At 43.8% G+C, this 26,787-nt stretch overlaps 1 protein-coding gene across 2 annotated transcripts in view; it reads right to left on the bottom strand.

The window, feature by feature from the left end:
• Nelfa (negative elongation factor complex member A) overlaps nucleotides 1–17,801 on the bottom strand; it is a 28,297-nt gene extending 10,496 nt beyond the window's left edge. The window contains exons 1-3 of one of the 2 annotated variants that reach the window (XM_028758016.1): nucleotides 17,562–17,801; nucleotides 5,513–5,684; nucleotides 4,254–4,415 (exon numbers count right to left, since the gene is read on the bottom strand). In XM_028758016.1, the coding sequence (XP_028613849.1) occupies nucleotides 4,254–4,415; nucleotides 5,513–5,684; nucleotides 17,562–17,771 (544 nt within the window). In that variant the 5' untranslated portion in view covers nucleotides 17,772–17,801. The remainder of the gene's footprint in view (nucleotides 1–4,253; nucleotides 4,416–5,512; nucleotides 5,685–17,561) is intronic. The other variant, XM_028758017.1, reaches the window with a different exon arrangement.
• Between the last annotated feature and the right edge of the window lie 8,986 nt (nucleotides 17,802–26,787).

Here is a 26,787-nt window from a genome sequence, read left to right as displayed (position 1 = left end):
AAAGTGAGGGACAGAAACTGAAGGAGGGGCCGTCTGAAGACCACTCCACCTGAGTATCTACCCATGTGCAGTCACCAAAGGTAGATGCTGATGTGGAAGTCAGGAAGTGCATGCTGATAAGAGCCTGATATGGATATCTCCTCAGAGGTCTTCAAGAGTCTGACATACTCAGAGGCAGATGCTCACAACTAGCCATTGAACTGATCATGGGGTTCTCAATGGAGGAGTTAGAGTGAAGACTGAAGGAGCTGAAAAGATTTGCGGCACCATGAGGAGAGCAACAATACCAACCAACCACAGCTCCCAGGGTCTAAACCACCAGCCTGGGAGCACTTAGGGGGGGATCCAGGGCTTTAGCTGAATATGTAAGAGTGGAGGGCCCTGCTGGGCATAGGAGGAAGAAGAGAACCTTGAACTCATGAAGGCTGGACGCCCCAGGGGGTGGGAATTTTGAGGGTGGGGAGGTGGGGGGGGGGGTAGGTAGAGGTTATATCCACAGAGAAGAAGGAGGAGGGGTGAGGGGATTGGGGGTTCCTGGGTGGGTGGGGGATGGGGTAAGGGGACAACATAGGAAATGTAAATAAAACATCCAATAAAAAAAAAAAAAGTGATTGTTCCTTCTCCAAAAAAAAAAAAAAAATAGGGAACCTTCAGAGGACTCCAATCTACAATTTACAATAACATCAAAAGAGGCGGTTCCAGATGAGAGAAATCTGCAAAGGCTTAAAGAATTAAAACGGCAGCCCATGACAACCTAATATACTGAGTTAAGAATCCAGATTCTACTTATTGATGCTACCTTGGAACAATGGTATACAATAAACTGTACAGAATTTGGAGAAGTAAGCTATGTGTATGTGCTGACACATCACACTGTAGATGCACATTCAGAATTCCAATAGACTTCTGCCTTGAATTCTGAAACACATGATTATGAGATTGCACATTCATTAGCAGGTATGACAGCTGTGGAAATACAAATAGGGACTAACAATGCTCCGCTATTTGTCTCTAGTAAAATGAACAAGTCTGTTGCATGTTCCATGAAGCATGCTGGGGATGTACCACTCAGTGCTACAGAACAGGCAGTTGTACAGAGATCTGATCATGCTTCGAAGGACCCGCCTTTACAAATGAAAGCTGACGGTGCTTCAGCATGTGTATGCATCCATTGGAACATAACAATTTCATTAGACATTATGACATGAAATCTGTTACAGATATAACTTACAGTCCTACAGATCAAGCAAACTGTGAGCAATCTAACAAAAATGTCATGGAGGTGCCCACAGAACAGAGGAGGATAAACAAGATCTCCCAGGGATCAAGCACTGGGTTTTAGAAAGGACTGCTGAATTAGATCAGCTTATAGCAGTCCTAAGTCCAGAATGGAAAAAAAGGAAATGTGTTGTACTGGGGAGAATTTGCAATTATTCCAATAGGAAAAGAAAAGCTATGTCTTCCATCCAAATTGTTGGAAATCAGAGTTGCAGGGGGTTGGGGGGAGGACCCCTGAACATCTTGGTTGCAGACAGAAAGAGATCAACAAGACCAACAAAGCAGATAACGTATGCGCTGACCCCTCTGCAGTGGACGACCTCTGAGACACAGGTAATAAATCTTGCTGGCTAGAGTCCTTACAACTATATTTACATGCCATTCTTTCATATGATGTAGATGAAAATTAATATTACAGTTTGGTCATATAGTCCAAACTAACTTATAAAGAAAGATGTCTTTCACCTGCTCAAAGAACAAAGAATCATCTTTGACTGATCTGTGTATACTGCACGTTCTATACATATGTTATTGCTGAAACATGTATTATTTGTGAGTGTTTCTATGTTTGCAGACCAAAGAATCAGACACCAAGAAGACAAGACAAGCAGCATGGATGACCCAGGATGCCTCAACTCCTTGCTTCCAGGACAGCTTCAAAGAAAGCAGTTGACTCCATCTATCCAGCCTCACAGAGCGCTCCAGTCAGAACTGCAGGTAAGCCCTGAACTTCTCAACATACAGAGGCTGGGCAACAGCTAGCTTTCTCAGACTGACCATTATCCCAATTTTGGGGAGGAGAGGGAAGGCTCAAAAGGAAAGTGAAACCCCAAATCATCGGGAAACTGTTTTAAGAGACCAATGGCCCCAATCTCGAGAGCTGGGATGGATGGCCTTTGGCCGTTCAATAGATGATGGATGTCTGTCTCCTTGTTTAAGGGGGTTGGTTACAATATGTTAATGGTTCTGGTCAGGAAAGAAACAAAATAGAGACACTGGATTCAGGGATTTCTTTTTCTCTCTCTTTTTCTTTCCTCTATCCTTTCTCTCCAATAGACAAGTGTTAGGGGGAAAAGGGAGAAGGAATGAAAAGAAATAGGGGAATATAGGAATAATGGATGGATTATTGAATCTATTTTTAAGTCAAAGAACGTTAATAAGACAAAAATCTTACACTGGTATTGATTTTTGTATATTGATACATATTAAGGTTACATTTGTTTACATTGGTATAGATCTTTGTATATTGATACAGATTTAGGTTATATTTTGCTACAACAAGCTAAGATACTTAATGCAATTCATTTAAAAATGCAATGTTAAAGCCGGGCGGTGGTGGCGCACGCCTTTAATCCCAGCACTTGGGAGGCAGAGGCAGGTGGATCTCTGAGTTCGAGGCCAGCCTGGTCTACAGAGTGAGTTCCAGGACAGCCAGGGCTACACAGAGAAACCCTGTCTCGAAAAACCAAAAAAAAAAAAAAAAAAAAAATGCAATGTTAAGTTCCAGTCCTTAAAAGCTGCTATAAGAAACTATTTAAAATAATTAGAAATACAAGTTAATAGTCAGTCAAACATATTGTCTTGAAGGTACTACTTTAGTTCTTTACAAAATTAAGCTTTATTTGAGGTAGATGTTCTCAAGGTTAATCAGATAGTAAATAGCTAGAAAAAAAACAGTTCAGATATAGATAGATGGTCTTCAAATACCTCAGAGACTCACAGAATACAGCATTTAAAGATGCTTTATTAATTTAATCCTTTTTGGACAATGAGACAGGTCTCCTCCTGGCAGCACCCCTACTGGGCTTCAAAGGAGATGAGCATTGGAGAAACTCCTTATGTAGTTTGCTTAAGAAGTGACAAGCTGGCCACTGGGCAAGAAACTGCCCTTGCTTCATGCTGACAGAATGCTGTCTAAACTGGACAAATGGGATGCAGGGAAGTCGACTGCTGAGGTTTGCCAAGACAAGGTAAGCTGTCCTTTATATTTCCTGTTTCACAAAAAGGTCTATCAGATATTCTGGGCCAGAAGGCTACAAATGATGCTCCTACGACTCAGAGGAATTTGGGGGCCTGTCCAGACAGCCAACTGTCCTTGTTGTCATTTGGAAGTTGCTTGCCTACACTTCCTGCTTACTCAGATAATAGTTATTCCTTCTTGGATGGGGCTGAAGACTACATAGATGTTTTATTGATGTTTATAGAGGTTTTAAGATCTATGGAAGTTTTAAGAATGATTTAAGTACAGAACTCTGAACTCACCAGGATAGGATAGAGAGGAGAGTAATTTATCCAAAGTTGCCAAATACATATGACCTAGACATTATAAATATAATTCTTACCTGATAGTTTTTCATATTTGCTATTATTGTATATAGTCTATTGATGTAAAAGAAAGCCTTTTATTACCAGGCAGTGGTGGCACACACCTTGAATCCCAGCACTTGGGAGGCAGAGGCAGGCAGATTTCTGAGCTCGAGGCCAGCCTGGTCTACAGAGTGAGTTCCAGGACAGCCAGGGCTACACAGAGAAACCCTGTCTCAAAAAAAACAAAAACAAAAACAAACAAACAAAAAAGAAAGCCTTTTATTGAACTAAAGGGGGGAATTATGTTGTGTATTATACAGGTGCATCAACTTGTCAATAAAAACTCTATGTCTTATAGGAAAGGGAAGATAGAAGGTGGGACATCTGGTAGGCAGAAAGGATTCTGGGAAGAGAGCCAGGCACATGGAGTTTTGTCTGGGAACATGGGGAGCACAGAAGCGTGGGATCTGAGAGGAGGTAGCCATCCATGTGGCAGAACTTAGATTACAATCAATGGGATATTAAAGTATGAGCTAGTCCGAGAATGAGCCAAAGCTTATGGCTAAGTAAATATATTTTGAGTCTCAGTGTCCTTACTCCAGGGGCTTGGGGCTGGAAGGAAAACCCCACAGAGAAAAGAGCAGGGTGGTTGTGACCCAGGCACTCACATTTCTGCAGCAGTTCTGCCCGCAGTGTAGCACTCTTAGGTTTCCGCTTCAGCTGAAAATGCTTCACTGGTGGGGTGAGAGGCCCAGCAAGGGTGGTCAGGGCATTCTTGTTCAGGTACTGGCACTCCAGTGGTAGCATGGCAGATGCCTCGCACTCACTCACTGTGGAGAGCCAGAGAGTGTTAGAGGAAGTAGCTCTGGGGTTGTTGCCCCCACAGCTCACATGTAGACAACTCCACGAAGGCTTTCATTATTTACCACTGTGACAGCTTCTTGCTTTGGTTTCAAGCCCTCTATGGTCCCCACCACTACAGTTCCACCATCTCTAGAACCCAAGATCATCCAGGTGCATCAGGACCAAAGAATAGGCCTGCTGCCCAAATGAAGACTCATCAGATTTTCCAGGGGCTTTTTAAAAACAAGAAATGCCTAGAAAGGAAGACAGGATTCCTCAGTTCTGTCAGCTGCAGGCCACTGGACTCCACAGGAGGTCCAGGAACCACAGGCTTCAGCACACAGCAGCACGGAGAGCAGCCTCCTGCATTCTAACTACAAGGCAGCCTCAACACCAAGAGGAACAAGTGTGTGGCTACCTTAGCCTTCCTTTGACTGCAGAGCCCTGGCCATCTCTCCTGACACGCCTCAGTGGCAACCTTCTAAAGCCACCCACATTCGATGTGGTCACCAAGAGGCTGGAGCCTGAAAAACTCCAAGAGTTGCCCCAATCAATCATGTAACTGAGGGAAGCAGAATCATGAGAGAAGCAAGCTGCCTCATCCTCCTACTACCAAGAGAACCAGCCACCCTAAGGGATGTGACTGACACGTGCAGACCAATGCTCCCAGTCTGCAACTACAAATCAACAAAACCCAAAAAATGTCCTAGGGCCTCACAAGCAGGCCTGTGGGAGTGTGTGACCTCGAGCCTCTAACTCCATCTTTCCGAAGAAGACCTTGAGACACAGGTATCTACTTTAGGACAGAGAATGTTTTAGGCTCTGGAAACACAACCTGTAGGGTTTTCACCCCTGAGGAACTTACGGGGAGGGACAGCAATGGCCAAGTAAATCATGGATGAGTCATGAAATTACAGACACAGCACATGCAGCAGGGACAGGGTTGTCAGAAGTCAGACTGTGGGGAAGGACAGCCAGTGTCTAAGGAGCCCTGGCACACAACACCAACAGTATGATAATGACAACACAATTTCTAAAACTAGAGCCCTTTCTTCCTACTGCAAAATAAAATCCAGCTACTTACCTTTTTCTCTAAGTTCTCCTAAGATGTCTTGAACATTGGGGTTCTGTTCCTCAAGGTCCAGATTCAAGGAGCCCGTGTCAGGGAAGGACTTCAGGATGTCAGCAACCATGAGGACCCAGGGGTCTGAATCCAGGGTGGCCAGCTGGATGATATCCATCAGAGCACCCTTCATCTGCCAAGACAGAAGAAACCAAGTATATGCTACCAGCCTCACTTGGCCTCTTGGAACAGTGACACCTAAAAAATGTCCCCTGCCATGAATCTATCCATTTACATATTGAGGCCTCTGGGTGGCCTGTGGCAGTTTATGAGCCATGAGCACCTACCACAGAGTCAGAGGGGCCAGGAAGAGTCTTTGTTGCAGCCTGTGTGAGAGTTTGTGGCTGAAGACAAGAGTGATTTGACCTCTACCACCCACAGATAGGAGTGTCACCTTATTTGTGCTGCTTTGTTACAGTAGCTGTGGTGGTTTGCATAAGAATGGCCCAATAGGCTCAGGTCTGAATGCTTGGTGCCGTAGAATGGTCTGGGAAGGATTAGGAGGGGTGATCTTGTTGGGAGGCGTGAAGCTGAATTTTAGCAGAGCCATTGTTTCTGGCAAGGTACAATGGCTTTGAAGTAGCCTTTTGTAAATAGTCAGTGATTGTTATCTGAAGGATTCATGAGCCTTTGCATAACTTAAGGTCTCCTCCTGCTGAGGTTACTAAGGTCACGGTTCCTTCATGCACCTCTTAGATCTGGTAAGAGGTTTTTGCAAAGGAAATTGACATGCTAAATTGCCTTTTGTGTAATAAAGAGGTTCTACAAAGTTGGTTCCTAATTCAGCCCTTCAGGGGCTGTCCCCCTCCCCCCCACACACACACACTCTGAGAAACCTAAATTCATCCAGCAGTGCCTCTCTTTCTCAACTCATCCTGTATAACACAATGCACACAAAGAGGGGTGTCATTAGGGGTGGGCTTTGAGGTTTCCAATGCCACGTGCCTTACCATCTCTACGCCTGTCATTTGTGGATCAGATGTGAACTCTCAACTACTTCTCCAGCCCCCTTCTGCCTGGCTGCCGCTACACTCCAAGCCATGATGAGCATGGACTAACCTTTTAAAACTGTAAACAAGCCCTAAGTTAAATGCCTTCCTTTATAAGTTACCTGTGTGGAGACACTATGACTAAGACAGTAGCCCTGGAAAGGCAACTTACAAAGAGGGAAAACAGGTAATATTTTCTAAAAGAATGGCTCTTAAGATAATCAGGTTAAAACCGGGCGGTGGTGGCGCACGCCGTTAATCCCAGCACTTGGGAGGCAGAGGCAGGCGGATTTCTGAGTTTGAGAGTTCGAAGCTAGCCTGGTCTACAGAGTGAGTTCCAGGACAGCCAGGGCTACACAGAGAAACCCTGTCTCGAAAAACCAAAAAAAAAAAAAAAAAAAGTTATCAGGCTAAAAATAGAAAGAACATTGATTTGAATAATTTATGTGCCCTCCAAATTTGTATTTTGAAGTATGTCTTTAAGTTGCCATAGACTGAGCTGCTTTACAACAACAGATATGGGCTAAGCATAGCAGAGTTTCATGCCAGCCAGAGTTAACACAGTGAGACCTTGTTTCAAAAACAAATATACACTTCACAGGCCTAAGAGTTGGGAAGTGGGAAGCCAAGTGCTAGCAAATTTGATGTACAGTAAGGGGGCTTTCTCCCTTACACAAACACATCCCATGGTCCTCTAGGGACATAATCCCATTGTGCTTCTCAGTCTCTCAAAGCGCTGCTGAGTGGGTTAGTCTGCAGAATTCAATCTCAATGTGCTGCTGGGTGGGTTAGCCTGCTGAATTCAGTGTGTACCCGCCTGGGAGACAGACACGGGACAACAGGAAAGCCCTAGTTCATACATGATGAAACTCCCGCTAGGTGGCATTCTTTACTTTGTATGAAGGTGTGTCTCTGAATTTTCAATTGTTGATTATTATACTGGCAGAGAGCTAAGTGCTGGCAGAATATTGTCATTTCTATGCCCCATCACCAGGTTTTCTATTTATAAATGTTTGCCCTTCCTCACCTGCTTAAAGGCAAAGAGATGTATCAGGTGTTGTCTATCTACTGATTGGCTGTAATAAAGATCTGAGAGTCAATAGCTGGGGGCAGGAAGTATGAGGGTGGAACTTCCAAGCAGAGAGAGGAATGCAGGAGGAAGGCAGACATAGCAGAATCAAAAGCAGACACAGAAAGGAACAGACACGTTCTTGAGAGAGCAGGGAGGGAAAGAACTAGCCACTTGGTGGGTCACAGGCTAAACAGTCAGGTAAAGCTTAAATGGTAGTGTCAGGTGCTGTCAGCCCTTCAAACCCTCGAATCCCATATGTGTGGATTCAATTGCAAAAACTGTAAAGAAAGGGTGCTCACTGTGTGCATGCTTTTATTTGACACTATTCCCTAGACAATGCAGTACAATTATACTAGAGGTCATAAATGCTGTAAAGATGATTTAAGTACATAGGTTACACAAAAAGACTATGCCACTGTACAAGAGGCACCTGAATATCCTGGGCTCCAAACTGATCCCCCACAGTTACTGAGGGATAGCTGTACTGTAATGGCAGCCCAAGTTAACACAGCCATTTGCACACTGAATAAAACCATAAACAAAAACTTACTTTTGGCCATACTCTCACTGTGCTTACCACAGGCACTGATTGAATGGGTGATGACCAAGCCCCTTACCTCTTGTGGGCACCACATGGAAGACAAGCATCCTACCTTGCATCCAGCTTGTAGCTGGACATGTGTACCCATCCAACAAATCAAGGAGGAGGGAATAAAGTGTGTGTCTTATATAAACTTGACACAAGCCAGAGTAATCTGAGAGAACCTCAATTGAGGAAATGCCTCCATAAGATCCAACTCGAAGGCATTTTTGTAGGGAAGACCTGCACCCACACATATTGTATCAAATGGCTATGTAGATGTGCCCCTGTATTTTCAATTGTTAATTGTTGTGCTGGCAGAGCCAAGTGCTGGCAAGATATTTCTACGGCCCATTACCTGCTTTTTAGATGTAAATGTGTATCCTTCCTCACCTGACCAAAAGATGATTCTCTGAGATTATCAGGTTAAAAATCAAGCTGCCATTTTGAATGTCATGTAGCCTTCAATGCCAAAAGGCAATAAAGAAAGATGGATTAGGCACTGCCCTGCTTCTGACTGGCTCAAACTGAGTAAATAAGGAGCGTGGCTTTTTTCAGAATAAAGAACTGGCAGCTGGAGCTGGTGTGGAAATGTTTTACCTGTTAAAAAGATGGACAATACTATAGCAGAGGCCACCGACCCCGTCGAGTTTCACTTAGTTACCATCATGGAGCTAATAACAGTATGGTCAGTAATGACCCAAGGAAAAATCAGAATAAAGAAGGAAAGAGAAACCCCTTGTCCTCCTCAGAATTCACAGGATCAGACTTAGATAAGGAAAGGATTGAAGGCCTAGTAGATACTGGGGTAGCTATAAAAATAATTTCACAAGATTCTTAGAATCCAACCTGGGCACTTTGAAAGGTATCTATATATCTCCTAGGGATTGGGATGCTGTCTCAGATAAAATGAACTCTAAAATGGATAAATGTAGAGGTCCAAAAAAATCAGATAAGAATTTAGACCATGTGTGGCAGATATAGTCATGAATTTATAGGAAAGAGATCTATTGTAACAGTGGGAAACACAGATTAACATTCCTTCAACTTCAGGAACAAGCTGTAAAATGGGAGATGCTCCCGATGGAGGTACTGGAAAATAATACAAAACACAGTTACAGACTATTCAGGCTGTCCACAGGCAGGCCACAGCAGGTGCTGGCTCTCCAAATTTATAAGGCAAGACACTACTGATAGAGTACCAATTGCTCTACCATTAAAATGGGTAACTAACAAGCCTATTTGAGTAGAGCAGTGATCCTTAAGTAAGGAAAGCTACAGGCCCTAGGTCCAAGAGCAGCTGGAGGCTCAACATACGGAAGAGTCCACCAGCCCTTGGAATTCTCCTATATTTATCAATAAAAAGGAATCTGAAAAATAGAGGCTGTTATTTGACCTAAGAGCTATCAATAAGGTAATTCAGCCTATGAGTTCTTTTGTTACCTAAAGCATGGTTTATTAAGTGAATGATTTAAAAGATTGCTTTTTCTCAATATCCCCGCAAGAATAGGACAAAGAAAAATCTGCTTTCATTGTGCTCACATTTAACAATAAGCAGCCTATAAAAAGATATCAATGGAAACTTTTGCCACAAGGAATGTTAAACAGCCCCACCTTGTGTCAATATTTTGTACAACAGCTATTAAAAATGATTCGCAAACAAGTTTCCTCAATCTATAGTTTATCATTGTATGGATGATAACTTGTTGGCTGATTTCAATATACACACCTTAGAAAAAAATGTTTGTTGAAGTAAAAACAAATTTTGCTTTGCTGGGGATTACAAATTGCTTTTGAAAAAACACAAAGAAGAGATTCTAACAATTATCTAGGGTACAAGAATATTTAACCACAGAAAGTACAGATTTGAAGAGATCAGTTACAAACTCTTATTAGTGGTTTTCAAAAAATGCTGGGAGATATTAATTGGCTATGGCCCCACACTGGGCTAACTACTCAAGGGTTAAGTAATTTATTTCAAACCTTAGAAGCTAATTCGGGCTTAAACAGTCCAAGCAAATGACCAGCTGAGGCTGAGAGAGAATTCGCTTCTGGTAGGAGAGATTATAGGATGCATATGTGGGTCATACGGATCCCACGCCTGATTGTATTCTAAGTAAATGACCTTCTGCTCATTTTCCCACAAGAATTCTTATTTACAAAGACAATAGTATCTTAGAATAGATATGTTTAGCACATAAACTGAGTAAAAACATTAAAAACCTATTGTGGTTTGGATATGGTTGGCCCATGGGAAGTTTCACAATTAGATATGACCTTCTTTGGGCAGGTGTGGCCTTGCTGTAGAAAGTTCATCACTGTGGGGGTGGGGGTTTTGAGGTCTTAAGCTCAAGCTCTACCCAGTGTGGGTGAGAGTCTCCTTTTGCCTAGCTTTAGATCAAGATGTAGAACTCTAAGCTCCTCCAGCATTATGTCTGTCTACAGGCTGCCATGCTTCTTTCCATGATGACAATGGATTGAATCTCTGAAACTGTAAGCCAGCCCCAATTAAATGCTGCCCTTTATATGAGTTGCCTTGGTCATGGTGTCTCTTGACAGCAAAACCCTAAGACACCTATATAAAAAAGATTTCTGATTTAATTATGAAAGGAAGAGTAAGGCTTTGTCAATTATCAGGAATAGACCCAGCAGAGATTATAGTGCCTTATATTAATGCTGAAATTTCCTCATTATGGATAATCAATGAAGATTGCAAAGAGCCTACACTAATTTCTGGGGAGAAATTAACAACAAATACCCCCCAAAACAAATGACTTCAGTTTATAAAAAGAACTAGTTGAATTCTACAGGTTAAGCAATTTTAAAAAGATCTAATGGCATTTTAAAAGAGATGCTCATAAAACAGGAGGATATGACATCTCCCAGAGACAGATTACATAATGCTTTATTAATTTTAATTCTTTAGACATCAGTGAGACAGGTAGCACAGCTGCTAAAAACACTGGGTTTTAGAAAGGACTGCTGAATGTGCTCACCTCAGATCGGAAGTCAAGAAATGAGCTGCACTGGAGAAGAGGCTACATCTTTATTTCCACAGGAAACAAAATGCTGTGGATTCCTTCAAAGTTAATGAAGGTCAGATCTGACTATGGGAAAATTCTGGCTGCTGACATGGACGCTACAAGTAAGAGACCCAGGGAAACAACAAGGCAGATAATGTGAACACTGACCTCCCTACACAGGACAGCTGAGAGACGGAGATGTGGACATCTCTCTAGTAGCCAGTGGTCCTCATGACTTAGCATCACACACCATCCTTTCATATGACATAGGTGACAATTTATAACACCCTAATACAGTTTGGTTAGGGTTTTACTGCTACAAAGAGAACCATGACCAAGGCAATTCTTATAAAGACAACATTTAATTGAGGCTGCCTTCCAGGTTCAAAGGTTCAGTCCATTATCATCAAGGCCGTAGCATAGTGCAAGAGCTGAAGGATCTACATCTTGCTCGGAAGGCAAACAGAAGACTGGCTTCTAAACAGCTAGGATGAAGATCTTAAAGCCCACACCTACAGTGACACATCTACTCCAACAGGGCCACACCTACTCCAATAAGGCCACACCTCTTAATAGTGCCACTCTCTGGGCAAAGAATATAAAAATCGTCACAGCAGCCCAAACTGACTTACAGATGCCTTTCACCTACTCAGGCACAGAGCAGAGAATCATTACCTGATCTGTGCACACCACATATTCCATGCATGTGTTAATATATAAGTGTACATACAATGTTACTTTTATAAGCTACGTCCAGACACCAGTGAAGTGAAGTGAAAGAAAGTGTCCCAAGGAGATTCACTCCTTGGATGCTGAGGCAGATGCTGAATTGCTGAGACATATATCTGTTCCAGCATCCTGCCAGGTTTTGGTGTTTCCTCAAGATTCGAATCCAGGACAACTTCAAAGTGGCTAGCCCTGGATGGTACAGCCTAATACACTGCTTCAGCCAGGACTTTAGCTAAGCCCTGTACTTTTCTAGCCCGCAATGATCCCACAGAACCTGAACAACAAATGAAACAGCCTACTCTCCCAAGCCTTGGCCAGCATCCCAATTTTCTTTGGGTCGCCAAATATGCAGTTGCCCCCAGCCAGTAAGAAGCAATCTAAAGAACACAACCCTCATTCCTTGGAGGTGGGGTAGGTGGTTATTGGTTGTTCAGTGGTTTATGGGGGTGAAAGGGAAAAGAAGGGTAGATTATTGTATCTCCTTTTAAACTGCAAAGGCAACAATAAGTCTCAAATATTTTAGATTTTTTTCTTTACTACCACATACTGTATATATGATTCAACTCTTGTTGTTCAGGGTTTATGTGCATATAACTTCAGCATGCAACTAACTCATTTAAAATGTAAAGTCCTAGTCTTATAAAAAGTACTGTTGTAAACTGTTAAGGATAATTTAAAAAATACAAGTTAGTAGTCAGTAACCTATAAATAATCAAATTCTTTGATGCACTCAGAACTATACTTGTAGTCAGGTTTTAGGTCCTAGTGTAGTTAATTTCAGGCATAAGCCTTATGAAGCCTCCTGTTACATTTTCAAATCAATCAACTAGAAACAAGTTATATTTTAGATAGACAGATGGTCCTCCAACACTTCAGAGATCTGCAGAATATGTCATTTTAGATGTTTTAATAAAAAAGACTTTTTTTTTTTTTTTGTTTGAGACACATCAGCTCCTAGCAATGCCCCTAATCTCCTCCTATGAAGATGACGGGAACAGAAGAAACTCGACCTGGAGCACACTGACAGCACACTGTCTAAATGGTGTATAAGTAGGACACATGAGAGTTGACTGTCCCACTGTGCCTAGACAAGGTGGATACTCCCCCCAAGTTCCTGCTTCACAGGAAAGCTTGTCACGTGTTCTGAGCTTGGGGGGCCCAAGATAGATACCCCACTGACCATACAGAATCTAGCAACTTACTTGGATACTCCATATGAAACAATGAAATATACATGGCTGGAGGGTACAAGTGTTTATGCTTTAAACCAAACACAGGTCCAAACTGAAATGTCACATGTAACGTGATTTAAGTGTTTTCAGCTGTGTTGTACTTGCCTTTAGCTCTGGAAGTACGAATGTGCTGCAATGCGTGTATCTTTGTGACTGTCCAGGTAGCCAATTGTAAGTCTCTGTCGTTCTTATAGACCACAGGTGGCTTGGTCTGCACTGCCTGTTTACTCAAGTGACACTCTGAGGGATTGGAAGTTGAGACTAGTGAAAGATTTGTCAGTTAACAGCAGAGACCAAGGCTTAAGCTGCCTTCTCAGTTCCCTTCACGTGTGAAAATCAGGCCTCAGGCTTCACTCTCCTAGAGCTACATGTCTGTCTTACAGTTTTCCTTGTTCCTAGATTCAGAAAGAGAAACTCACAAATGAGGTGTAAAGTTTATGAAGGTTGAAAGATATAAAAGCTTAGGTTGTGAAGGACCTAAGACGATGTTTTGAGTCTAGGAAGGTGTTTAAGGTTCATAAATGCAAGTTATGAAGGTTGGAGGGTGTGAAACTTAAATAGTGATAAAAAGTTATTTAAGGTATATACACTACAGGTTTCTTTTCCTTGCTCATTTGACACAAACCCTTTACAAAACCTTGGACTCAAGATAGGACAAATGAACTAGACATTGTGAATATAATTCTGTTAATAGTTTGCACAATTGTTCTTGTCATATATAGTTTACTGATGTTGGAGATAAAGGCATTTCTTGGGCTAAAAGGGGAAGATGTTGCGATAATGCACACATACTGTATCTAGTGGCTATGAAGGTGTATCTCTGTGTTCTCACTTGTTAATTGCTGTGCCACCAGTGCCAGGCTAACAGCATATATAAATGTTTGCTGCTTCCTTACCTGCCCAAAAATAAAAGGCAAGCTGTCTCGGGGGAAGTTACATAACTCTTGATGCCAAAAGGCACAGCGAGATGGACAAGTGTTGTCCTGCTGCTGCCTGGTTCAGACTGTGACTTTTTGTATAATAAAGAGCCGCCAGCTGGAGCTGGGAATGAACAACCAGGCAGAGAGGAAGTGGGGCGGAGAAGTGAATAGAGAGAGACACCTGGAGAGAGGCCATGGCAGGGGAGCAGGGCTGAGTTAGATGGGCTAGGTGAGGGACTGCCCCAGCAAACTGGCCAATCGTAGTATACTACACAGATATCTGTGTCTTTATTATTGGACCCCAAGTGGAACACCTCCACCCCCAAAGTCTCACAATAATAAATAAAATGAAACAATTTATATGAACTCTTAAAAAAAAAACAAAAAACAGGCCTAAGGACAAAACAGCACATTCTGAGACCTCCACCTGCTGTTCAGTGACAATGTAATTGTTACAACTACAACATTCCTATGAATAGGGACCCAAAATATACAAAGCAACAGTTGAGAAGGAGAAACAGGCAAATCCAGGATACTACAGCAGGGAAGTTCAACAGTACAAGTAGAGAGTATAGAAAGGTAGAAAAAAAAACAAACCAATAAACCCTGATTACACAGAGAGTACAGTTACAGTCTGCTCTTAGCCCAGGTGCCATTCACTCCTTACCTAAATAAAGTATTTCTATATACCATTAGCAAAAAAAAAAAAAAAAAAAAAGACATGCATGATACAGGATAATCACAGAACTTAATGGCTCTAAGTAACCCCACAAACCTCTAGGTTACAAGACTTTATACTATTAAGCGTAAGCATAATGTTATTGTGCGTTATGTAAACATTATCCATGCATTATTCAAATGCTGATTTCTGTGCCCCTATATCTGATTGCAATCCTTATTCTAAGTATATCCTTCCTCAATGTTGTATAAGCATCGCTCCCCAGTTATTCTCAGTCAATAAAAGCTGATCAGCCAATGACTGAGTAGGAGAGGGAAGGGAGGGAAGGGAGAAAAGAGAGAGAGGAAGTGGGGAGTAGCCATGGAGAGTCCAGGAGACATCACGGGAGAAGACCTGGAGCCCAGAGAACTGGCTCAGTACTAAAATGCAAGTATCTCCGGGATTTTGGCTGGAAGGTAGCCAGATTACAGAAGATTAAAGTAGAGTAATGCTTCTCAGTTGTTGTGCCCTTAGAACTTGTTAAATAGACGGGCGCTAGCTGGGTTAAGAGGAAAACGACAACAAACACTTTAGCAATTAATAGTGAAGACTATTTTATTAACACCATGAGTTAAGGACATGGCTCAGTTGATAGTGCTTCCCAAGCCGAGTCTGAAGACCTGAGTTCAGATCTCCATATTCACATAAAAAGCCTTGCTCAGTGGGTACATACAGTACTAGAGATGGAGACAGGAGCGCCCAGGAGTACGCTGGCTGGCCAGTCTAGCCACAAGGTTAGCTCCAGATTCCATGAGAAACTGTCTCACAATAAAAGATACAGAGAGCAACTGAGGCAGACACCTAAGCTGAACTCTGGCCTCACACACACCTGCAGAGATGAGTGCAGGTAAATGAACATGGAGACACAAAAATGATACACACAAAGACACGGACTGACTGACACAAGTGCCAGGGGCTAAGAAAAGAGGAAGCCATTCCTGAAGATGAAGCAAAGGGCTTGCCCTGCATGTCACACATTGAAGCACACTCACAGGAAGTAGCTCGGCTGGGTATCAGTAAGGCACACAAATGGCTCAAAGGAAAAAAAGCAGAAGCAACAGGGCAGAAAAGTTCTTCATCTGCAGGTAGTGCTGACCATCACACAGCCACAAGTAAAACTGAATTCAGTTTCACAAAACATCAATCCCAGCCAATGGCAGACCGAAGTATGAGAGACATAGTAAGTGCTGAGAGACCACAGGTGCCTCATCTCAAAAATGGAGGCCTTCCTGAACAAGACCAAGCAGCCACCTACCACCGGGAAGGAGAGGCAATATATCATCTGGCTAAGAACCAAGAGCTTCACTCAGAAAGCTAAGCCATAGCTGGGAAACAGCTGTGAACTAGGACAATAGCAAGCATGGATAAAAAGAATATTCCTCCAAACCAACAAGAAAAAAAAAAAAAAGACAATAGGGGAAAAATGAGCAACTCACAAAAAAAGAAAGCTAAACAGCAAAATAAGCAAATAGTACAAAGTTCAACCAAACAATCCTAGTAGTATCTAAATACTTACCTGATCTACATGTTTTAGTGAGTATAATTTGAAAAAAACATTTTGAAAAGCGACCTGGTATAATCCTACGGTCACCTCCAAATCTACTTCTAGAGTTCACCTGAACTAGTATTGTTGGTATCAGTCACAGCAGAATGAATATGAAACAAGAAAACACAAAACAAAAAAATGAATGAGAAAAAACAGTCACAACCTAGTCGTCCATGTGCTTGATGAATGGAACCCCATAAAGCAGAAAATCAAACTCTGTCTGCAGCAACTTGGATGACTCTGTCCAGGTGTCTACCGACAGAAGACACACCCACGCCACACGGAGAATGAATATAACATTGAAACATGTAGTATTAAATTCAAATGAGGCAAAAACCAAATACTCCTGCTAGGAATGCACACGATTGATAATCCTGCCAAAAAAACAAAACAAAAACAAACAAACAAAAAAACCCTCCTGCGTGGAAAGAAAGAATGGAGGTGTTTTGGAGAGTCCAGCCTTGTTTTCTTGTGTGCAGATAACAGGAGTGGGTCATTTAGCTAGCCATTAGTATTTTTTAAACTGAATAAATATGCAGTTTTGTGTATATGGTATAGCGCAGCAACAAAAACTTAATGACATAAAATGATATAACGATATAAAAAATAATACAATAACTGGAAATGTTTAAAAACTAAGGTACTTGATGTTTTTGCTGTCAGATGGGGTAGCTCAGATCTGCAATCTCAGCCCTCTAGAGATTGAGGCTGGAGGATACCAAGTATGAGATCAACCTGGGCTACACAGTGAAACTCTATACATATATTATCTGTGTACGTATTTGCAAAGCACAGTATACGTTAGACAGAGGGACGCAATGTGGAACAAGAACGCACTGAAAAGAAGCCACAGAATAAAGATGAACGCAAGCAGACTGATACTTGGAAAGGCTAAAGCAACAAAATTAAGATCAGCAGTCACATGGAAAGTTGCACTAACAGCCCCGAACCAAAAGTAGCTTTGGAACTGAAGCGTCCAGCACTTCGGGAGGGGCCGGCCTGGCTGAGGGCTGTTGTGGCCACGGCCCCAGACCCCCGAACACAGACAGCGCCCAGCAGCTGGAGGTACTAAGGCGTCGGAGCTAACGGCGCCGACCCAGAGCTGCGCACGGCCGGCAGGAGAAGGACAAGGTACCGCGCAGGTGATGGAGGGAGGCAGGAGCGGTGCTCCGGCCCGAGAGAGGCTGGCCCGCGCCCTCACCTCGTCCACCGTGCGGCGCGGAAGATGTAGCGTCCCGAGCAGTAGCTTGAGCTTCACAGCCGATGAGAGGCGGTGGAAGCAGAGGCGGATGTTATCGATGACAGCAGCGGTAAGCAGGGACGCGATGCTGGGTGGCGCCCACAGCTCGTCCGTGGCGCCCAGCTTGTTGTGCAGCCACAGGCCGGTGTCGCTCTCCCGCATGGAAGCCATCTTGGCGGCAGCAGCGCGCGGCAGCCGGCATCTTACGCGGACGCCTACGTGTTCCCAGCGAGGACCCCCAACATGGCGGCACCCGTTGACGTGGGGCGGGGCCTCGAGCGACAGTCAAGTACAATTGCAAATGGCCTCGCCTTCTGGAGACTTCCAGCACAGGCACAAGAACGGGAGATAGCGATGAGTCTCCACGAAAGGGACTGTGGGTTTCCGTAACGCATGATGGCGGCGCCCACTAGGGCGCCGGGCAATGACGTAGCCCGAGTTAGTCGCATCCATGAGCTATGGAGATGCACCGCCCAGAGTACTCTGGTGAGGTGCTACGGTTCGGTTTGGCGGTTTGCTGCCCACTGGATGAACGTCTGGAGAAGGCACCGGCCTCGTTCTCCTCAGCCCAGCTTTGCAGTCCTGAATGCTCTTCTTCCCCTTGCCCATCCTGCAGACAGTGCTGCCTCGGGTCCACATACAGGTCTATTCCGTGTGTGAGATGCCCCAGGTCGCGATGCCTGCGATTAATCATCAGGAGAATTGCAAAGTACTTCGGAGTACAGTCCTTCAAAGGCCGATACCCCGCTGCTGCTGAGAAGCCTAAATTCACCCTGTAGTGTCTCTCTTTATCAGAACTTGACAACGTAGTTCTGTCTGTCCTTTGGACCCACTCTGTAGACCAGGCTGGCCTCAAACTCAAGAGATCCACCTACCTCTGCCCTCCCCACCCCCTACCCCACCCCCCACCCCCAGTACTGGGATTAAAGCTCTGGGCCACTACACAGGGCAGTCCCAGTCAAAAGTGGCGGTAGGGCACTTCTCTGGTCACAGATATTTGTGAGATTGAGAAGGCCCAGGAGGTAGAAGCCATTCTGTGCAAAATAGTGAGACCTATCTCTTAAAACACTAAGTATTCTGGGAGTGGTTCATGTTTGTAATCTCTCGAATTGGAGGAGCTGAGACAAGTGGATTGCCACCAATTAAGAGTCCATTTTGAGCCACAGAATGAGAATATATAAATAAATGTATATTGTTTTTTCCCAATTGAAACATTTCATGAAAAGAGGAGAGCAGCTCTTAAGATTTATCATGGTATCTAAATGTAGAAGGCTGAGGAAACTTGGAAAGGTTTAAGACTCACAAGGCCACTTCCCAAGGTTATATAAACAGTCACTGACAGAGAAGAGACTGTGGACTTGCCCAATTCAAGGGGTTGGGAGCCTCAAGGATTTAGCATTGGTGACAGCTGTAATAGAGTGGTCTTTCCTGATGCTTTAAGTTACTCATACTTGAAGTAGATTTTTGCTACTTTATGATTCTCTTTTCCAACTATCATCCATCCCCTCCTTCACCCCCTATCACTAGATAGAGAGGGAACGATAGAGGGGGGAGACAGAAATAGAGATCCCTGAATCTAATTTCTTCTTTGAGCACCACTACTAACAAATCACCACCCCCCAAAAAAAAACCCGAATGGTTAACAATCATCAACTCACCTAGGGCTCTAGCATTTATATACCCTCTGAAAAATTCCCAGAACTTCAAATGCGACACAATCACAGAAACTATTCGCAGCTGATAAAACCATGGCTCTGCTAATCATAGTCAGCTGCTACAAAGCAGCCCCATATCGCCACATTTAATATTAACACTAAAACATATAGTTCTGTGGGTTTTTTTTTAAAGAAAGAAAAATACCAGAATTCTGAAAATTGCTGCTATACATAATTGCCAGGTGTGGTGGTACACACCTTTAATCCCAGCACTTGGGAGGCCGAGGCAGCTGGATAGGTTTGAGGCTAGACAGGTCTACAGAGCAAGTTCCAGGACAGCCAGGGGTACGTGGAGGAAGCCTGTCTACAAAAATGAAGTGGAAACTTAAGGGTTCTTTGGAAATTCAGTTGTGTTGGAAGGTGTTTTGCTGGGGCACACACATGAAGGAGTGTTTTCCTGAAGTGGACACAGGTGAAAGGCTAAGGCAGACTTGTGAAGGAACGTTTTGCTGAAGCAGACATAGATGAAAGGATGTTCTGCTAAAGCAAAGATATAAAAGGACACATAATGAAGGATTCTTCAATAACAACGCACACGTGTTGGTCTGCCTTACATTGCAACCTTGAGCTGCATTTGTTGGACTCCATAGAGAAAAACGCACCAAAAAACTTCTTGTGGTGTGCTGAAGTTTCTTGCTGCATCAGTGAATTTGGGCTGATTGGCAGAGTGATGTCAGCTGAGACAGACATAGGTGCTGAGGCAAGACCCCATGAAGGACATGTGGTGTTTGGAGCGTATAAATAGGACTCACCAGACAGTGATGGAGGCTGAGCTAGGCTTGCTTATAGAGCTAGCTGTGCAATACTTGTGGGTCTTGTGTCTTCACTGATTTTCACATCCCTGAGAGAGGCAAAGCAGAAAACTTCTCCTGGTGTCCCTTGGGGTCCCTCCTGCCTGGCTGCCTCTGCTAGGTAGTGCTACCACTGCTGATTTATGTTTGCTATCCTGACTCTACCAGCCTGGTCTACAGAATGAGTTCCAGGCAGCCAGGGCTACACAGAGAAACCCTGTCTCGAAAACTGAACTGCTGTTGTATCCATGAAGTATTTGTGAGTGGATAGAGCTGCTGCTGCTGACCTGTGAACTGAACTGTTGATTTCCAGACAACACAAAACAGGGGTTGCTCCAAAGAACCTTTTAAGCAGGTCCACTTCCTGCTTATCCTTTCTTTCCCACTCCCTATGGTGGAAGGTGGACTAAAAGGGAAGTTCAAGTGTTTAAGAACCATCATTAAAAATAGGTTTTGAAGCCTGGCGGTGGTGTCGCACGCCTTTAATCCCAGCACTTGGGAGGCAGAGGCAGGCGGATTTCTGAGTTCGAGGCCAGCCTGGTCTACAGAGTGAGTTCCAGGACAGCCAGGGCTACACAGAGAAACCCTGTCTCGAAAAACCAAAAAAGTGCATCCTGGCCAGCCTGGTGTAGAGCTTGAATCCCAGCACCTCAGAGGCAGAGGCGCTCTGTACATTCAAGTTCAGCCAGGGCTATGTAGAGAGACTCCATCTCAAACATGCCAATACAAAGTTCACAGACAGAGAGTGGTCCATCTTTGGAGTTTGTGAGGCTGCCTTCTGACATAGAGCCCTCTGCAGTCAGTGTTAGTCTTAAGGTCACAGTACCTGCTCAGGGTTGCACATTGCTCAGGGCTGCTCATGTTTATTAACTACACCACTCAACCTCAGCCAGTCACTTAGGAATGTGAGGCCAGCGGCTGGAGGGATGGGACTTCCAGAGGACCTGAGTCAGAATCCCATCGTCCAACAATGGAGACTCATAAACACCTGTAACTCCACTTTTAGGAGAACTGACATTCTGGGCAGCAGGTACATATGTGGTACATAGACATACAAGCAGGAAAAACACACATACATGTAAAATAAAAGTATTCTTTTAAATGATGTCATTTTTTTTAAGTGTGAGACTAAACTCTGGCCACCCAGTGGGCATCAGTACTGCTCTGCAGTGGGAGTGAAAAAAAAAATGCAAGCCTGCTTGCTTGATTGATTATGAATAGCTATGCACTGCTGTCAAACATTTTGTTGAAATACTTTGGATTATAGAAAGAATATCTTCTGTATTGTATGAATGCATCCCCTATCAATTAAAAAGCCGATGGCTTAGGCAGGGAATAGAAGTGGGACATCCAGGAGGCAGAAAGGATTCTGGGAGAAAGGCAGGCGAGTTGGAGGGGGTGCAAAAAAATGTGACAAGATAGATGCATGGTACATGAGCACAGGTAACCAGCCACGTGGCAGAATGTAGGCTAGAATAAATGGGATATTTTTAAGTTGTATCTACTCAGAGAAGAACCTAGCTATATGGATAAGGTATTTGTGAATATATTTTGAGTGAGTCTTATTTCTGGGAGCATGGGGCTGGGAGGTCGAACCAGGCCTAACATCTATACTGGATCTTCAGGTCCCAGATGCGTTCTACTGCTGTGAAGAGACACCATGATCACAGCAACTCTTACAAAGGGAAGCATTTAATTGGGACTTGCTTAGTTTCAGAGGTTGAGTTGATTTAATCGACACAAAGCTATCTGGCACAAAGATGAGTATTACTGCGTTCTCAAGGCTGACACATGGAGAGGAACATGATGGCATACAGGCTGACATAGTAACTGACATCAGGAAGAAAGAGACACTGGCTTGAACACTTGAAACCCCCAGTGACATACAATCAAACCTACTCATAACAAGGCCACACCTCCTAATCCCTGTCAAGTAATGCCACTTCCTAATAACCAAACATTCAAATATATGAGCCTATGTGGGGCATTTCTATTCAAACCATGGTACCTGCTCTATTTCTAATACTTCACCACAGTAGAAAAGAAATGAAGGTTCTTATACCAACTCATAGGATGAAAAAGCAGCATAGTAAGGTCTCATTCCCAAATAGTGGGAATGTATACTTTCTCCAGTGAGGTCTGAAGAGGGTTTCCAGGGTGAAGTTGAGGGGCAGTTAATATATGCTGCTTATTCTATGTCAGACTCTTTTGTCAGGTTTGTGTGGGAGTGTGTTAATGTGAAAGTCTGAGGTCAGTATGAGATGTGCTATGTGACACTATTCCCTGGAAAGACATGAACAAACTATAAAGCAAATCTACTCACCCCAGATAAGGAACCAATGGCAGACCAAAGTGTGGGACCACCAACGTCCAACTTGGTGAACCAATTAGTGTTATTGGGATTACTTAGAGGAATATGGGTGAGGGGTTATTTATGAGAACAAAAATGACTAAAAGGCATCTGCATTGCCCAAGCCCAATCCAGCATGGATGACAGCTCATAAAAGCTGGAACTCTAGAGCACAGTGCAAGCCTTTAGAGATCTAACAGGCCGGAATGTGTCCTTTCCAGGTGGCTCAGCTGCTGGGTTGTTTTTTTTTTTTTCTAAAGACAGTTTAGCTGGTTGCTGCATCTACCAGGTGTTAGGTCTTGTAGGCAGTCCAGATATCCAGAAATGAGCTCAAGCCGGACTGTGGGGTCACTGGAGTTAGAGGGGAGCCAGCAGTACTCAAGAACTTGTGAAATTGGTTCCCATCTGCTGAGAAAATATAGGCTTAGATTTTCAATCCCTACTTTTTAGAATGGTTCTTAAATGCTTTAACCTCCCGTCTAGCCCATCACCACCAGAAGTAGCGGAAAAGAGAGGTTATTAGGATACAAGGGAAGTGGACCTATTTAGAAAATGTTCTTTGGGGGCTGGAGAGATGGCTCAGTGGTTAAGAGCACTGACTGCTCTTCCAGAGGTCCTGAGTTCAATTCCCAGCAACCACATGGTGGCTCACAACCATCTGAAATGGGATCTGATGCCCTCCTCTGGTGTGTCTGAAGACAGCTGTGGTGTATTCATATAAATAAAATTAAAAAAAAAAAGAAAGGTATTTTAAAAAAAAAAACTATAGATGTTAAAAAAAAAAAAAAGAAAATGTTCTTTGGAGCAAATCCAATCTGTGTTGTCAGAAAATCAGCCATTTAGTTGACAGGAATCACCAGGGACAACTCAATCCACTCACAAACACTTCACATGTATACCAGCAGTCCAGTAATGTCAGGATAGCAGACATGAATCAGCAGTGGCAGCAGGACCTAGCAGAAACAGCCAGGCCACAGCCAAATTGACACATGTCAGCAGGAGCAACCAGGACTAGCTGGGACACCAGAAGTTCTTTGCTGTGTCTCTCTCAATGAGGTGAAGCTCAGTGAAACCAAAGACGAGAGACCAATGAAGTGTTGCAAAGCTAGCTATGCAAGCCTCCTGTCTCTGTCCATTGAGTCCTATTCATACTTCCTCCAAACATCACGTGTCCTCCCATGGGTCTGTCTTAGCAAAACACCACACTTGTCTGCATCAGCTGACATTCCTCTGTCAATTGGCCCAGGTCCGAGGAAGCTGCACAAAGCCACCAGAGCACCATCAGAAGTTTTTTGGTGCATTTTTCTCTGTGGAGTCACAACAAATAGAGCTCAGCAATGCAGTGTAAGGCAAACCAATACATGTGTGTCATTAGCAAAGAATCCATCATGTGTCCTTTCACATGCTTGCTTTAGAAAAACATCCTTTCACCTGTGTCTGCTTCAGCAAAATGTTCTTTGACATAATTGACTTTCTACAGAAACCAGAAGTTTCTACTTCAAAAAAGAATAATTTCCCTTACCTCTCGTATAAGGGACAAATGACCACCTGTGATTGCATATCAAAACCCATGCTGGCTCTAGGCTCCCTCAGTATACAAGTACCTGTTCTATATTTCAAAGTCTAAGACAGCATCCTAGCCTTCTCACCTCCCTCTTCCTAGATACCTGTTTGTTCTCTTTATAATGGCAAGGGTTTTACTCCCCCCATACTGTTCTCTCTCTCTCTCTCTCTCTCTCTCTCTCTCTCTCTCTCTCTCTCTCTGTCTCTGTCTCCCCCCCCATTATCTTACTCTCTCACACTGTGCTCTGTCTCTTTTTATTTTATTTTTTATTTTATTTATTTATTTATTTATTTATTTATTTATTTATTTTGGTTTTTCGAGACAGGGTTTCTCTGTGCAGTCCTGGCTGTCCTGGAACTCACTCTGTAGACCAGGCTGGCCTCGAACTCAGAAATCTGCCTGCCTCTGCCTCCCAAGTGCTGGGATTAAAGGTGTGTGCCACCACCGCCCGGCTCTGTACTCTGTCTCTTGCTATCCTACAATCTCCAGCATTCTCTCCCATTTCCCCATTTCCTTTGCCCCAGCCATGTCCAGTCTGCTGCTGGCCATCTTCAGTCTACTTCTTTCTCCCTCTGCTCTGGACTCTTCCAGATGCCTCTGGCTGTTCTCTCTCTCTCATGTCTACAATAAAATCTTTGATCATATCATGGAGTAGTTGTTGGCAATTTCTTTATTGCACCTGCTCACATACAGCTGTGCTGGAGCCCGTAGGCAAGAAGTCAAATGGTCCCTGTGTGGGAAGTGAGGATTAAAGAAGAAAGAAGACATGGAGACAAGGAACAGTTTTGGGAGGCCTATCAGTGAATACTGCAGCCCGGAGTTTACTGAGTACAGCCTTGTTATACCCCACAGTGCTGTGGGAAGCAAAACTACAGGGTAATAGAAACAATTGCTGACATTTACACAGGATATCTGTTCTTCTCCAGGACTCCCTGTTCCTTCCACCAAGGTCAATAGAGCATTCAGCCCCTCGCTTGGAGCCTCCCATTTATCTCTTCCCAATGTCCCATGTGTCAGCAGGTCAGGAGATCTGTCTGCCTGCAAAACATCCTGGTAGGGCAGCAAACCCTGACCTGTCTTGACCCTGCAGACACACTTTTACTCTGCTTCAGAAGTAGGCAAATGGTTCCTCACACATCTGATGTTGAACACCAGGAAGGGTGCACAATAGACTCCTCCCCAAGGGACCCAGCTCTTACAAGTAGCTCACCGGAGATAACTCACTCAGACACAATTTGTAGTCAATTGAAAGTCTTTATTCTAGCCAGATGAGATTACACCCAGGGATTTTGGGGACCTAAATCTAGCCCTTAGTGTCCAGAACACAGGGATTTTTGAAGGCAAAAATTCTATCTTGGCTTCTTACTAGGCAGCTGCAGAAGTAAGCAGTTTAACAGAAGCTAAGTTAAGCAGTTATCTGGAGGGGTTTCCACACAAACAGGCAGTTTAACAGAAGCTAAAATAAGTTAGCTAGGACAACATAGAATAGAGTTGGGTGATTTTCCATGGGATTCTCCACGAAGGAGATCAAATTCTAGCTAACCTAATCTGAAATGGCCTCAGCGTGAATATAAGATGGAAGAACCTCTTCTCTGTCTTACCGTGTTACATGGCCTTCTGTGGACTTGATCTCCTATTGTGTAAGTGTTGTAGTGCTGTAGGGAAAAGTTTCCCTTACAGAAGTTCTGCTCCAGCTGCCACAAAAGTTTCCCCAGTACAAGTGTAACAACTCTGCTTGATCTGGGGAAAGATTCCCCAGCGGAAGTGTTACAGCTCTGCTCCAAGAGATATCCTGGCAGTCAGGAGCCATGGAATACCACAAAGTCACACCACACAGCAAACTTCACACAAGAGATTCACTGGGAGGGATAAAACCAGGAAAGAGGCTGCCTCTGCTCAGGTGAGAAGCAGCAGAGAACTAGGCAGAATGCAGAATTTATATAGGGTTTCTTGAGTACAGAGCTTTCCAGGATGGCCTGGGATTGGAAGGTTTGTGTGGCCTGATCATTGGAGCAAGCTTAGCAATTGCCAAGATTTTTTTTTTCTTGTAGGGTGGAGCCTGGCCACTAGCCCACCTCAGGGTGGAATTCTCTAACAGAAATTAACCATTAAAGCTGTTAGGAAAGTCTAGAGGTAGGGTCTGGCGCCTTCAATGGGGGCCTGGCCACTTTCCTAACTTGAGGGTTTACAACGTCTACAAAGTCTACAAAAGGTACAAACTTTTATTTACAAAGTTTACAATGGAGTCCCTGCCACTTGAGTTGGTGGGAAAAGCCAAAATAAAATATGAATCATTTGTTTCTGCTGGCTTCTGCCACCCACCGTTTTCAACTTGAAATTTTAAAGTCCTCAGCTGCTTCTTTCCTCCATCTGCTCTAACCACTTGCCTCTCCAGCCTACTTTGGTTCACCTTGGAGTTTCTGCTGGTCTTCTTGGGTTTCTGAAGTCTACAACTGCTACAAAAGTCATGCCTGTGGGTCACGCAGCTTCTCACCCTACTAGACAGTCACCATCTGAAAAGGAGGCCTTGCCTTTGTAAATTGGACAGGACTCCTGGTCCACTTGGCTTGGAGACATCCCAGACTGGAATTCGTGCCAAAGGACACTCACTACTCGCTCTCCTATCCTTGCTTCCCTCCCCCTCTTCTACTAGCCCTTTTCCTCAAATCTCTCTCAACTCCTCCTCATTCTGCTCTTGGCTCCCTCCCTGGAACTGTTACAGCTCAGATGGAAAGGTATCCTGACAACCAGGAGTCAAGTAGTTACA

This window comes from Grammomys surdaster, unplaced genomic scaffold (assembly GCF_004785775.1).
Source record: "Grammomys surdaster isolate TR1022 unplaced genomic scaffold, NIH_TR_1.0 126187, whole genome shotgun sequence".
Lineage (NCBI taxonomy): Eukaryota > Metazoa > Chordata > Mammalia > Rodentia > Muridae > Grammomys > Grammomys surdaster.
Note: the sequence above shows the minus strand (reverse complement) of the source record. Positions and strands in the feature narration are given on the sequence as shown.